General features: G+C 44.3%; 1 protein-coding gene across 10 annotated transcripts in view; it reads right to left on the bottom strand.

The window, feature by feature from the left end:
* Nucleotides 1–6,394: 6,394 nt before the first annotated feature.
* Nucleotides 6,395–15,877, bottom strand: part of MFSD11 (major facilitator superfamily domain containing 11) — a 29,412-nt gene continuing 19,929 nt past the window's right edge. For 3 of the 10 annotated variants that reach the window (XM_081029317.1, XM_081029316.1, XM_081029315.1), the window contains exon 14: nt 14,872–15,674. In XM_081029317.1, the coding sequence (XP_080885443.1) occupies nt 15,510–15,674 (165 nt within the window). In that variant the 3' untranslated portion in view covers nt 14,872–15,509. Of the gene's footprint in view, nt 6,890–7,093; nt 7,217–10,404; nt 10,641–11,787; nt 12,285–12,436; nt 12,556–12,913; nt 14,510–14,871; nt 15,675–15,877 lie in introns of those variants that run through there. The other 7 variants (XR_013992003.1, XR_013992004.1, XR_013992002.1 and 4 more) reach the window with 6 other exon arrangements.

Raw genomic sequence — 15,877 nt, 5'->3', positions numbered from 1 at the left:
ACACCTGTGACTGCTGGCCTCCCAACACCTGTGACTGCTGGCCCCCCAACACCTGTGACTGCTGACCCCCCAACACCTGTGACTGCTGACCCCCAACACCTGTGACTGCTGAACCCCCAACACCTGTGACTGCTGGCCCCCCAACAACTGTGGCTGCTGACCCCCCAACTCCTGTGACTGCTGAACCCCAACACCTGTGACTGCTGACCCCCCAACACCTGTGACTGCTGACCCCCCAACACCTGTGACTGCTGACCCCCCAACTCCTGTGACTGCTGACCCCCCAACACCTGTGACTGCTGACCCCCCAACACCTGTGACTGCTGACCCCCCAACTCCTGTGACTGCTGGCCCCCCAACACCTGTGACTGCTGACCCCCCAACTCCTGTGACTGCTGAACCCCAACACCTGTGACTGCTGACCCCCCAACTCCTGTGACTGCTGGCCCCCCAACACCTGTGACTGCTGACCCCCCAACACCTGTGACTGCTGAACCCCAACACCTGTGACTGCTGACCCCCCAACTCCTGTGACTGCTGGCCCCCCAACACCTGTGACTGCTGACCCCCCAACTCCTGTGACTGCTGAACCCCAACACCTGTGACTGCTGACCCCCCAACACCTGTGACTGCTGACCCCCCAACTCCTGTGACTGCTGGCCCCCCAACACCTGTGACTGCTGACCCCCCAACTCCTGTGACTGCTGAACCCCAACACCTGTGACTGCTGACCCCCAACACCTGTGACTGCTGACCCCCCAACTCCTGTGACTGCTGACCCCCCAACTCCTGTGACTGCTGAACCCCCAACACCTGTGACTGCTGACCCCCAACTCCTGTGACTGCTGACCCCCCAACACCTGTGACTGCTGACCCCCCAACACCTGTGACTGCTGACCCCCCAACACCTGTGACTGCTGGCCTCCCAACACCTGTGACTGCTGGCCTCCCAACACCTGTGACTGCTGACACCCCAACACCTGTGACTGCTGAACCCCCAACTCCTGTGACTGCTGAACCCCCAACTCCTGTGACTGCTGACCCCCAACTCCTGTGACTGCTGACCCCCCAACACCTGTGACTGCTGGCCCCCCAACTCCTGTGACTGCTGAACCCCCAACACCTGTGACTGCTGAACCCCCAACACCTGTGACTGCTGACCCCCCAACACCTGTGACTGCTGACCCCCCAACACCTGTGACTGCTGACCCCCAACTCCTGTGACTGCTGACCCCCCAACTCCTGTGACTGCTGAACCCCCAACACCTGTGACTGCTGAACCCCCAACACCTGTGACTGCTGAACCCCCAACACCTGTGACTGCTGACCCCCCAACTCCTGTGACTGCTGACCCCCCCAACACCTGGGACTGCTGGCCCCCCAACACCTGTGACTGCTGACCCCCAACTCCTGTGACTGCTGACCCCCAACACCTGTGACTGCTGACCCCCAACTCCTGTGACTGCTGAACCCCCAACACCTGTGACTGCTGAACCCCCAACACCTGTGACTGCTGACCCCCCAACTCCTGGGACTGCTGACCCCCCCCAACACCTGTGACTGCTGGCCCCCCAACACCTGTGACTGCTGGCCCCCCAACACCTGGTACAGCTGACCCCCCAACACCTGGGACTGCTGGTTTATTGGCCCCATGCAGGCACTTGAAGCTACTTTATTGCCTTGAAATATGTTTAATCTTTTTTCTTTGCATGAAATGAAATTCACTCTGCAGCCTCCCGAGGTCATTTGTCACCTCCTACCTCGGGCGACACTGGTGAAACGCACTGAGACCTTTCTTCGGTAGGCTCTGTCATTTTTCCCGGTTTCAAGCATAAGTGATAATACTTGCAGGCTCGACTGGGTTTCAAGTCTTTACCGTGGACACCTTGCAGTTTCTAGTAACACAGAGAGACAAGTGGTAAAACATCTGCACAGAAGAGCACGATTTTGGAGACAAACGAGACCAAGTCGGCAAATGCCTGGACCCACAGGCCGACCTGAACTGCTCTGCCCCTCAGCCCTGTGCTTCAGTCTCAGAAGCACTGGGGAAACTGAAACCACTGACTCCTTCCCAAATGCTTCCGGAATCTTCCCAACCTACTCATCTCATTTGGTAATTAATATGAATCCCACACTCTACTGGACCTTCAATAAAACCTCACCATGGGGATATATTCACCATGTCCTGACACAGCAATGCTTCTCTGATGAGCTCAGGAACTAAATTCTCTCCAACTAGATCAAAGAAAAAAGACGCCGTATGCTCTGAATTCAACTTGGAAAACTCTAGTTAATCCAACAGTTTAGTGAGCACCTAGGCAAGGGCTCTGTGGAGAGGCAGCCAGTAAAACTGTACTTGACTGAGCTCTGCAAAGTCAGGTTCTATAATTGGGAACTCTTATTCTACAGGGAAGGAGGCAGGAGAAGGATTTCCACTCAGAAGCCCAGGTAACGGAAGGAGCCTCAGGGCCTGACCCACACGGAATCCCAGCGAAAGGATGCCACCCAAACTTGAACTTGCTGGAGTTGGCCTGAATCCTCACTGCAATTTTGCCGACCTGCTCTTAACTTGGATGAGTATCTTTGTCTTCGCGTGTCTTAACTTGGATGAGTAAGATTTGCTCCTTGCAGTGGGCCTAAGGCAGATGTGTTTAGCCAATGGGAGTAGGTAGGTCCCTGACATCTTATCTCGTCAGAACTCCCGTCCTCTTATCCAACATCCTGTGAATGAAAGCCCCACTCTCCCTCATTACTAATATTGACAGAACGAGTCAGAGCTGATGGCCCAAACTCCCCCAGGTTATTTTTGGTTGGGATAAGGAATTAACGCGTGTTTACCGGCCTGGATTTTTAAAACCCACCCAAGAAAGGAAACTAATTCTGAAGCTATAGACAGAGGCTGGAGAGGCCTGAGGTACTGAAAACAAGTCATGTCTGCATTCATAGACAAATACTTAATGGCCCAGCGTGAATTCCATCAATAGATACAGTGTTTGTTTACTCCCCACTGTGCGGAATAGATCTTCTCTTGGCGCCCTGAATTCCATTTCTGTAAATATTCTAACAAAAAGGGCAGAAAAGTACTAGTGTGGAACAATCCATCAGAGGCAGTCGTGAAAGCATCTCACGTTTCTAACAGCTCCTACTTTTTAAGAAGTTGATATTCCATTCACTCGCTGCAACTGTGCGATTCAGAGACTTCTCAGCAAACTTAGAGTTGTTACCCATCCCCACAATCCATTTTTAGAACATTTTTAACATCCCCAAAAAGTTCCCTTGAACTCTTTTGAGTTAATCCCTGGTCTCACCCCCAGGCAATCACTACGCTGCTTTGTGTCTCTATAAATTTGCCTTTTCTGGACATTTCATATAAGTGGGATCATACAATACATAGTCTTTTGTGTTGGTTTTCCTGCACATTTTGAGGTTTATCCATGCTGTAGCAAGTATTCCTTTTGATTGCTGAATAGTAACCCATCATACCGACAGACCACTCCCCTGCTGATGACGTGTCAGTTTCCAGCTTTTGGCTACTATAAATAATTCTGCTATGGACGGTGGAGTACGTATCTTTGTGTGGGTAAATTCCTAGGAGAATTTCGGGGTAGTAGGGTAAGTTCATGTTTAACAGTTTGAGATATTCCCAAACTGTTTTCCAAAGTGTTTTTATAGTCCCACCAGTGAGGTATAAAGGTTCCACTTTGGTCAACTCTTCACCAACACTTGTCATTGTAGTAATTCTATTCTAGTAGGTGTGTAGTGGTGTCTCATTGTGGTTTTAACGTACATTTACCTAATGACTAATGATATTCAGCATTTTTCATGTGCCTCTTCGCCATTTATGTTACTTTCTTTGGTGAAATCAAATCTTTTGCCTATTTTAAAATTGGATTTTATTATTGCTAATGAATTGTAAGGGTTCTCTATATGCTCTGGATGGAAGTTGGTTATTTTTTATCGGATATATAATTTGTGTATATTTTTCCCAAGTTTGTGGCTTGTCTTTCCATTTTCTGAACGTTCTCCCTTAAAGCACAAAAGTTTTAAATTTTGATGAAGTCCAATTTATCAATTTGTTGGATTGTGCTGTTGGTGTCATATCTCAGAATCTACCCAACTGAGGTCATGACAATTTTTTCCAATGTTTTCACCTGGAAGTTTACGGTTTTAACTCTTATCTTTAAGTCTATGATCCATTTTGCATTAATTTTTATGTGTGATGTGAAGAGTCTAAGTTTATTTCTTTTGCATGTGGGTATCTAAATGTCCCAGCAGCATTTCTTGAAAAGACTAATCTTTCCCCCATTGAATTGTCTTGGTACCTCTGTCGAAAATCAATTGGCCATAAAAATAAGAATTTCTGGACTCTCAAATATTTTCCATTGATCTATCTTTATGTCAACACTATGCTGTCTTGATGACCGTTTCTTCACAGTAAGTTTGAAATTAGAAAATGAAAGTCCCTCCAAACATGTTCTTCTTCAAAATTATTTTGCCAATTCTAGGTCCTTTGTATTGGCCTATAAATTTTCAAGTCATCTTGTTGATTTCTACAAAAAAATATCCAGCTGGAGTTTTGATAGGGATTGCACTGATTTTATAGGTCAATGTGGTAGAATTGCCATCTTGACAATCTGAGTCCTCCCTTTCATGGACATGGAAATTCTGTTTACTTAGGTCTTTCATTTCTCTCAGCAATGCTTTGCAGTTTACAGCATACAAAAATTGCATTTTTGGTAAAATGTATTACTAATTTTATACTTTTTGATGCTATTGTGAACAGAATTGTATTGATTTCATTTTCAGATTGCTCAGTAGTAGTAAATAAAAAAATTGATGTATGTATATTGATTATCCTACAACCTTACTAAACTCATTAGTTCTAGTAGGTTTGTGTGCATGCGTGTGTGTGTGTGTGTGTGTGTTTTCTTGGGATTATTCACACACAAAATTGTCATCTGCAATTGACGGTTTTATTTCTTTGACAATCCGTATGCTTTTGTTTGTTTGATTGCAGAAGAGCCAAGAGCGTACATCTGGCCTTGTTTCTGATCTTAGGGAAAAAGCTTTCAGTCTTCCACCATTAAGCATGATGTTAGCTGCGGGTTTTTCCATAGATGCACTATTAGGTTGTAAAAGTTCTCTATTTCTACTTTAATGAGCGGTATTTATCTTTTGTTTGTTTTTAATCATGAATGGTGTTGGATTTTGACAAAAATTTTCTACAATGTTGAGTGATCATGTAGTTTTTGTCCTTTATTCTATTAAGATGGTGTATTACTGTAGTATAATAAGAAATATATAGTTGGTCTTTGTCCCCAGTTCCTGGCACAGAACTCTTAAAACCCTTGGAATTTCCTGAGTACTGGAAGTGCCGTTTACTATTCATAACAAGCCCCTTTGGACCATACCTGAATTTATGCTGATGAGGTGACTCTTGGTGGGCCCTTAGATAGCTTCAACATGGGGGCTGGTTGCCAAGGGAACCAACCACGTGATTAGACAACTGAAACTTCAGCTTCACATCCCCCACCTCCAGGAGGAGAGGAGCTGGAAATTGAGCTAATCATCAATGTCAATGATTTAATCAATCCTGTCTAAGTAACAAAGTCTTGAGAAAAACTCTTGAACAGGGTTCAGGGAGCTTTCTGGTTGGTGAACACACTGCTGTGCAGGGAGGGGGGTGTTCCCAGAGAGGGCAGGGACGCTCTGTGCCCCCTACCTCACCTTGCCCTATACATCTCTTCCATCTAGCTGTTTCTGAGTTGTTCCTTTATAATAAAACTGCAAGAGCATTTTTCTAATTCTGTGAGTTGTTCCAGAGAATTATCAAACCTGAGTTATGGGAATCCCTGAATTTGCGGTCAGCCAGGCAGAAGTGTGGGAGTCTTGGGGACAGCCAAGACTTGCGGGTGGAATCTGAAGTGGGGGCTGTCTTGTGGGACTGAGCTTCGACTTACGGGTCTATGCTAACTCTGGGTAATGAAGAGTTGGAATTGAATTGACTTGAGGACACCCAGTTGGTGTTAGAGGATTACTGGTACAGGAAAACGACATAATTTATTAATTGATATTTGGATGTTAAACTAATCTTGCACTCCTGGGATAAACTCCACTGGGTCACGGTGAACCATCCTTTGTAAATGTTTGTCTTATCTGGATTAAGTTTCCTAACGTTGTGGCCTCTATGTTCATGAGGGATATTCGACTATAGTTTCTTTTCTATGACGCCATTGGATTTGTATCAGGATCATACTGGCCTTGTGGGATGAGTTGGAAAGCATTTCCCTTCTCCGTGATTTTCTGAAAGAAATTGTGGAGGATAACGATTATTTCTTCTTTAAATATTTGATAAAATTCACGAGTGAAGCCACCTGGGCCTGGAATCTTCTTTGTGGAAAGATTTTTTTTTTTTTTTAAAGATTTTTATTGGGGAAGGGGAACAGGACTTTGTTGGGGAACAGTGTGTACTGCCAGGACTTTTTTCCAAGTCAAGTTGTTGTCCTTTCAATCTTAGTTGTGGAGGGTGTCGTTCAGCTTCAAGTTGTTCTTTCAGTGCTAGTTGTGGAGGGCGCAGCTCAGCGCCAGGTCCAGTTGCCGTTGCTAGTTGCAGGGGGCGCAGCCCGCCATCCCTTGTGGGAGTCGAACCGGCAACCTTGTGGTTGAGAGGACACACTCCGACCAACTGAGCCATCCGGGAGCTCAGCAGCAGCTCAGCTCAAGGTGCCATATTCAATCTTAGTTGCAGGGGGCGCTGCCCATGCGGGACTCAAGGAATTGAACTGGCAACCTTGTAGTTGAGAGCCCATTGGCCCATGTGGGAATCGAACCGGCAGCCTTCAGAATTAGGAGCATGGAGCTCTAACCACCTGAGCCACCAGGCTGGCCCCTGTGGAAAGATTTTTAATTACTAATTAAATTTATTTGGGACAGGTCTTTTCAGATTTCCTATTTCTTCCTGAGTCAGTTTCAGCATCTTTCTAGGAATTGGTTCATTTCACTTGAGTGATTTAATTCTTCTCCTTTTGAGATCAAATTTCATTAATATGGAATGTATTTCACATTGGAAGTTGCATTATTTGTTCTTACTTACCTATAAATTCAAACCTGTCTCACTGATCAATGCAGGGTGACCACATCCCACACTTTTTCATACATTTGCAGTGGGTATGGTGTTTATAGAGGTACAAATATAGGAAATTCTAAGCCTGTAGACCTGCACCAAAACACAGAAACACATCTCAGGTTATTTCACTGCTCCGATTAGTTATGTAGCACTAAGAAAAATGCATAGACGCTACCTCCTGCACACATGGTTCTGCAGAAAGAAAACAACGAATTATGTACCACCAAGGGGCTTTTTCAAACAGGTTATTGTGTGTGTGATTTTCTTCCTTTAAAAAAAAAAATGACTAGCAGCAACAATCCGTGGAGAATCGGTTATTACCCACCGACGAATGGCCCAGCCAATTCAGAGGCCACAGCACAAAGGAGAAGGCAGTTTCATTGGCGAGAACTTCATAAGTGACAATTCAAGGCAATTCTTCCTTCCCTGTGCCAGGGAAAGTGATTTCTCACTGGACACTTAGGCCAGCTTTTGGACTTTTTATCTCCTTTAAAGACACCGCTCCCGTTCTCTGACTCTGAGAAAACCCTTTTCCAGATTATTTGGTAAAAGAGCAAACAACAAAACTTAACGCTACCAGAGTGACTGGATCAGCAAGAAGGCAAACGAGAAATCATGATGCATCCGATTAGAGGTTGGGGTGGAAATAAGGTTGCACCGAGGGTTAGGACACAGGTGTGATTCTGTGCTCTCATTCAGAGCTATAAACACCTGTGTGTTCATAACTGCGTCCTAAGTTTTAAATATTCTCTGAGGTTCCTTCCATGTCTACACCTTACGATTTCAGAGCTGCCAGTCTGAACCTGTTATGTTTCCATATTTTCAAAATCATAATAGAGCACTAGCTAATCAGTCGCTAACTACTTATCTTGAAGGTCAGACCTATACTAGTTGTAATATAATAATATTTGGTCTTTGTCCCTGGTTCCAAGCACAGAGCTTCTAAAACCCCTGGAATTTTCTGAGTAATAGGAGTGTCATTTGTTATTCACATGAGCCCCTTTGAGTACACCCGTTTATGCTAATGAAGATAATTAGGATGGGGCCCCTAGATGGCCTCAGAATGGAGCTGATCAGCAGAAAGACCAAGAGATTAGAGGGTTGGAACTTTCAGCCACATCCCCTGGACTCCTGGAAGCGGGGGAGCTGGAGACAGAATTCTACAAAAACTCTTGAACGTTGAGCATCTGGGCTGGTGAACACATGAGGGTGCTAGGAGGGTGATGTGCCAGGAGAGGGCATGGAAATGCCACGCACCACCCATCCCATACTTTGCCCCGGGCATCTCTGCCATTTGGCTGTTGCTGAGTTGTAGCCTTCGTAATAAACCAGTAATAGTAAATAAACTATTTTTCTCAGCTCTGTGAGTTATTCCAGCAAATTATCGAGCCTGAGGAGGCGGGTGTGGAAACCACCCTTATCCCCAACTTTAGAGCTAGGTCGGTCAGAAGCATGGGTGGCCGGCTTTGTCACAGGCATCTGAAGAGAGTGTGGGCATGTGGGACCGAGTCCTGAGACCTGTGGAATCTAACTCCGGGGGTTAGTGTCAGGATTGAATTGAACGGTTGGGCACCCAGCGGGTGTCAGAGAATTGGCTGGTGTGGGGAAAAGTCCCCACATTTAGTGTGGAAGTGTTGAGGGCAAAATGAGCATCACACTGGTCAACACAGAGGTGTATAAAACTATGGTCTTTCCCCCCAGGAGTTACTCTAGTTGTGAGAACAAGAAAAATGCACCTGGAAAGAGGACACTACACAAAACATGACATGATACCGCCCAGGAGCTTCATTAAAGCAAAGGCCTATTGTGGACAGAGACATAAAGGGGCTTCACAAGGAGGTGGCACTTGAGCCAGGCCCGGAAGGATGAATGGGATTTGGATGGAAGGAAGGGGAAAGATACGTCATTCCAAAAAGAAATCTCTATGGACAAAGATGCTGGAGGAGGTAGAAGGTATTCATGAGGCAGAACCAAAAGAAGCTTAACTAGAGAAAGAAAGGGGTATGTTTAGCGGAGCAGAGGTGGTTTTTGCAGCGGAGCAAGGTGGGACCAGGTTTTCAAAGTGGCTGGATGCCAGGCTAAAAAGTTTGGGGTTCATAGGGTAGGAAATTAGGATCCACCACCATTTTCTGAATGGTGACATTCAGAATGGTGACATTTCTGACATTTCATTACAATTTCAACATCCCTCATCTTCTATTGGTTGTCAGGCATCATGAAAGAAGCAGGATTTTTAAAAATTTCTCTCTCCCTGTATTCGTTTTCTAGGTCTGCTGTAGCAAATTACCACAAACTTGGTGGCTTAAAACAACACAAATCTATTATCTTACTGTTCTCGAGGTTTGAAGTCCAACATGGATCTCACTAGGCTAAAATCAAGATGTCGGAAGGGCTCTGTTCCTCCTGGGCGCTCTAGGAGACAATATGTTTCCTTACCTTTCCTTTTCCAACTTCTAGAGGCTCCCATATTCCCTGTCTCATGGCCCCTTCCTCTATCTTCACAGCCAGCAACAGCAGGTTGAATGTCCCACTGTATCCCTCTAACTCTGACCCTGAAGCCGACTCTTTCTTTCACTTATAAGGACCCTTGTGATTACACTGGGCCCACCAAAATAATCCAGGATACTCTCCCCATCTCAAGGTCAGCTGACTAGCAACCTAATTCCATCTGCAACCTTAATATATTTTTTTACCATGTAATATATTCTAGGGTTCCCCTGGGTAGGACCTGGACATAGGGGGTGGGGTCTTTATTCTGCCCACCACACTCCCCCTAGAAATTGGAAAACAAGTTGGTTCCATATCGTCTTGGCTCTGGCAATCCTGGCATCCTGCCGTCCCAGACACTGGTAACAGCTGGAGCACAGCTGTTAATTGTCTAGGTTCTGAAACAGATGTCTAGATTTTACTTCAGCTCCATCACTTACTAGCTCTGCCATCGTGGTCTTTAACTGGCCCTCTCTGTCCCTTTTCCCATTGCCATTTCTACTTGCTTTTTGCATGTATACAATGGGTACGATAATGGTACCTGGATTATAATACGTGTAAAGTGCTTAGAACAGTGCCTGGTGTAGTTAAGCACTCAGTATATATCAGTGAACTCTGTAAACAAAGAAACTTAGCCTTGGAAAGTTGGGCCTTGGGGGGCACGGCACTGTGAATGTACTGGGGCTCATGAAGCACAGTAAGTATTTGACATGAAGAGACACACACAATCGTGTCCTGCATTGGGCTATTCACCTTTCACTAGTGTCGACATCAGAACGTCCAAACCTGTAGACAATTTTCATCAGTTTATTAGAGCCAAAGAGAATGACACACCTGGAAGATCTCAACACACTGAGAAAAATGCTTCCTAAAATGATAGTTTTGCAGTTTCTTCTATACATTTGGAATTAAGGAGGGAACAGAAGGAAGGTTACATGGAGGTGGGAGAAAGCAAGGCAGAGATCGGACTACAGGGTAGTTCACAAGATTATATGCTCCCTCGAGGGTGGTTAAGCTTCCAAGGGGTCTGAAAAAGAGGCATTTCAAAGGTGCGTTAACCAGAAACAGTGAACAGGGTTTGCTTAAGGCAAAGATAAGCCTTTCACTAAAGTTATACGCCTGGGGTGTGACTCACCATGACCTGCCCCGTTAGGAATTTACATGGGATCACCCTGCAGGGATCCCAAAGGTTACTTTCGGTCACTGGACTTGGCAGATTTACTATAGGGCCGCTTTATCGTCCACACTAGTTTCAATGACTACACGGATCCAGAAAGGAATACAAAGGTAGTGATCTCTCAGGGGAGAAAACGGACTATTACAAACACAATGCACTTTATTCTGCAGCATAATGGGACAGGCCAAAACGGTTCCTCAGTCAAAGGTGCTGCTGCTGCCAACTCGACCACCTTCAGTCTCAAGCAAGGGCTGGGTGCCAAACAACTCATTTCCCTCAGGACGGAGCCCACAGGTGCAGCCAAGGGTCCAGCTACCTGCAGGACTGGAGCCAGCCCTACTGCCCCGCCTGGCTCCCTCTGACGACATCATCCACTGGATAGCCGACTTACCCAACATGCCAACTGAAAACATTTGCTCCTCATTTGTTTCAATGGTTATAACCACACAAAAGAAATAGAGAAAATGCCATCTGCTTTTTCCTCAGTATGTTCCCTCAGTGTCTACAGGATGAGTCATCAGACGGCTTTCAGTTCACGTAACAATTATCCCAAAAGATCCCTTTACAAATGTAAAATGGAGAGAACTCAACCAATTAAAAAAAAAGTCAAACAGGCTTAGAATATAAACAAAGAAGATTGAAGAATCAGGACTATCTGACAACATTTTAAGGAAGAAAAGAAAAAAGAAGACCTATGCATTGAAATGAAGCCAAAAAGAAACACTCAAATGAGCCTTTTTGGATTTGATGTCTCTAAAACTGCACTCAGTTTTTTCTTTAAATTATCTTTCTCAGTTCACAGAACTGGGACTTTTAAAAAAAAATTCAACGGAGTAAATTTGGAGATCTAATTGGCTTTATTAAGCAATTCATGAATCGGGGAGCAACCCATCTAGCAACTAGAAAAGGAGCTCCGAAGGGTTGTACAAAAATGGAAGGTTTTTATGGGAAGAAGGGTGGGGCAAGGGAGCTATTGACAAAAGACAGGATAATTTTTTAGACCAGGACATCTTTTATTTTGGTGGGAGAAAGGGAATGGCGAGGGTTTTTATCACAGAGATTGCCTCTTGCAGATGGGGATGGTGATGGAAAGAGCTCATGACAGATTACCTCATTGGTGCTGACCAGAAAATTCCTGACTAGTTGACTAAGATTGTTTCTGGGAAAGGTTGAAACTGCAATTAGATCAAGTAAGAAATCTCAGTTTGGGATCATGGGCTTTTAGCATGAGTGACACCATTTTGGTCCTGTGGTTCTTTAACAATTCCCCTCTTTTGTTCATACTCTCAGTTTAACTGAGAAATGTCGTCAAATGTGAAGGCATTAGTGTCACTCTCAGCTACCCTCTGCAGCTCTGCTGATCCTTGGTTTTGCTTAACATCTGTGACCTTCATGGGTCACAGTTCCAGGTTCATAATCCTTAAGTCAGTCACTTTCCTTGTTCCCTTTTTGACTTTCCAGTCTTAGGAAGATCATTTGCCTGGCAGTTAGTGGCTGCAAACATAAATGTAAAGCTTTTGAGAGAATACAACACCAGGGAGACAGTAACTATAAGCAGGATAATTCCCAATGTTTAGGGTGCACTTTAGAGCCACAGTCCCCAAGACCCAAAACCAATCAAAGAAAGACCCTGCTGAGACAGTTACCGTTTAAGCCAAATGGCTTCCTCGGTGATCTTTCATGGAACTGAGCTTCAACTCCCCCGGAAGTGTTAATCCAGGCATAGCAGATAAGTGTTAGCCATAGTAGACACCTCCTTGCTCAGCTGAAAGATAACGAAGGGCTATTCAATGTCTCCAAGAGTTAAGGAAAGGATATTGCCAAATGTATTCCTAACCAGGAAAGTAGGGCCCTGCCAAAGTCAGTGAACCCTGAACCATAGAAGGCCTCCTGGAAGGTCCTTTCTAGAACAGTTAGGGGGCTCTTCACACTCACAGAGAAAACATCTGTGATTCAATAAAGGTTGCTCAAGGTCTAAGCCAAATCTCAATATATACCACAAGAATTTTTCAGTAAAAGAGCAGCATACGGTAATTACACACTTACACACACACAAGACCAAGCTAAGACTTTTACTTAACTAGAAATATAAAGGTAAAATTATTTGACAGTAAGACGAGCATAAAAATTAAACTCTTTATTTCATTGTCACATTTCACGTAATGCAAATAATAAAAATGTAAAAAATGAGCTTAATGTTACCAGTCATCTAAAGGGTATACCAAGATTAACACTGTTTATAAACATAAAAACTGAGTAAAAACAAAATCCCCCCAAAACAAAAAATGTTCGTCCAGAACTTAGAATAATATCGCACATAGCAGTGGGAGGCAGCCCGGAAGTCACCTCTCTCCATTTCTTTCCCTATTGACAAGTTACCAGGAATCCTACATGTGGTGCTAAGAGGCGATGTCTTCCTTGGACTGAAGTACTCAAGTGTCATTAAGAGTCTACTTGACTCTTTCTGCGCCTAGCTTTGCATATCCATCATGAGCAAACAGAGCAAGACCCTGGGAGGATGCGGGACGCGGGAGTGGATGACCCAGTTCTCAACTTCAATATGAAGCAGTGGAAGCCTGCTGTGTTAAGCAGCCTTGTAAGATGGTCCCAAGAATCCATGACTCCTGGTTCTCACCTGCACGATCCCCTCCCGCGAATGTGGGCCGGAACTAGTGACTCACATCCAACAAAGATAATACAGCAAAAATGATGGCATCTCACTTCCGAGACTAAGTTATAAGACTGTGACTTGTCTTGCTAGCACTGTCTTTGGCTTTTTTTGCATCTTTCTCTGATGAAGATAGATGCCACGTTGTGAGCCGTCCTGAAGACAGCTCCATGGAACAAGAACCAGAGCGTGGCCTTCAGCGGACAGCTATGAGCCACTAAGACCCTTAGTCCAACAGCCTGTGAGGAACAGGCTCCTGCCAACAACTGCATGAGTGAGCTGAGACGTGGGTCCACCCCACATTGAGTCCAGCCGACACCTGACCACAGGCTTGTGATGGACCCTGAGCTGGAGACCCTGCTCTACCATGCCCAGATTCCTGACCCACAGAAAGTGTGAGATGATAAACGTGTGCTGTTATCTCAAGCAGCTAAGTTTTGGGCTACTTTGTTATACCGTGGTAGAAAAGTTATACGCCTGGGTAAACCATAATGTGCTTAGAGATAAAATCATCTGTATTATTTCTGAAAGAGCACTCACAAATTATTTATATAAGATCAGTTAAACCAACTGAGTTTATCTCAACTTCAGGAAAGAAAACCAAAACTTTACTGCGTGGAACCAAAGAGTTTAGTCTCCACAAATGAAACTCCTTTAAGATTCTAGCTAACTCCAGGGTTTCCTGACGCCCTGCCCTTGCCACCAGGTCTGAGAACCATGCTCTATTGTATTTCCTCAGATGTGTAAGCCAACTATAAAATTTCTAAATTTCTAGCAGATTTTTAAAAAACAATGGAAAACAAGGTATTGTTTGTCCTCTTGGCTAAATTTACCTTGATACAAATTTCTTCCTTTATACAGTTAAAAAGTGCATTTAAAAGTGAGCTCTGATATGAAATGAAAGTGAGCCCATTGATATGAAATATCCAGCACAGGCAAACCCATAGGCACAGAAGTAGATGCGTGGTTGCTGGTGCCAGGCCAGAGAATGCGGAGTGACTGCTAACAGGTATGGGAGTTCCTTTGTTCTCTTTGGAGTGATGAAATTGTTCTGGAATTAGATCATGGTGAAAGCTTTACAACCTTGGGAATATACTAAAAACAACAACAACAACAAAAACCCTTTAAGTTGTATACTTTAAGATGGTGACTTTTATGGTTTCTAAATTATATGTCAATTAAAAAAAAATTTAAGCAACTTCTTATGCAGGAAAGTTAACATTTCCAAGTAAACATGTCCCCAAATAGTTACAGGGCATTCCAACTTGTCTGTGGAATGAATGGCATCTGCTACATGACGACAGCCTACCACCTAATCTCAGATCTCTCTCTCTCTCTTTTTTTTTTTGCATTGCATCTTCTCGGAAACTTACTAGCAAAAATCCTCCTCCAGTAAATGTGTTTGGTTTTTTTAATGTATTTTTGTTCATTTACAAATGTCAGATTGCTGTTTTTAAGACTTAAGACAATTTTTACCGCAGTTTACAATACTTAACTAGCTGGTCCTTGTTATGAACTAACTGCAACGTACAAAAACTTATCCAACACAATATTTGAAGAGGAATAAAGTGCAGATCTTTTCAAAGATAGGACTCCATTTCAGCAGCTCATGATTTATTGAAATGTCATTACCAGACACATATGTGGAGTGCCATATGCTCCCTATTATTACATAGTAACACATACTCGATATCCAGCAAGAATCCCTATATGACAGATGGCCCAGGATTTTGAATCGAGGCAAGAACATCAAAGAAACAGGAGAGAGAGGAAAACATTTACATTCTATAACATGATAATAAGGAACTTGAGATAGACGAATTGAAAGACATCTTTGAACAATTACAACTGACAGAACAAGTTTCCCTTATTCCACTTGCTTAAACAGCTAATATCTGTAAACTTGACTACCAACTCTGGCAGAGGCAGCAGTCTCAGGTCCTTGATTTTCCCCTACTAACCATCATCCAATGGGTTGTAAAAACGAAAGGAGGCTTCTTCAACCAAACTGTCATTCATTGTGTTGTCTGAAAAGGCACGCCTCCTCTCCCTCAGATACTTCGGTAGTCAGAGCCCCGGGCTACAATGGCAGCAGATTCCCACTCCACAGTGAAGAATGAAACCGTTCCAAAAAACCCAAATATCACCATGACCAGGAGTTGCCAATGGAGGAGAAGGTAGTTACTGTAGAAAAATGCCACGGCTGCACAAATGGACTAAGAATAAAGAAAACAAATCACAAAATGCACACAAGTGACCCAGGCTCCACCCTTAGCCCCACCCCCCTCGGACCCCTGGCTTTCTGCGGCTGGCAGTGCTCTCTGCTCTTTGTGCATCCAGATGGGACTTCATGTATCGCTAGCTCACAGACATGCCCTGTAATCTCCTGTTGAGAGCTGGTAACAATCAAGTAAGCTAC

Source organism: Rhinolophus hipposideros (assembly GCF_964194185.1).
Source record: "Rhinolophus hipposideros genome assembly, chromosome: 20".
NCBI classification, from domain to species: domain Eukaryota; kingdom Metazoa; phylum Chordata; class Mammalia; order Chiroptera; family Rhinolophidae; genus Rhinolophus; species Rhinolophus hipposideros.
Note: the sequence above shows the minus strand (reverse complement) of the source record. Positions and strands in the feature narration are given on the sequence as shown.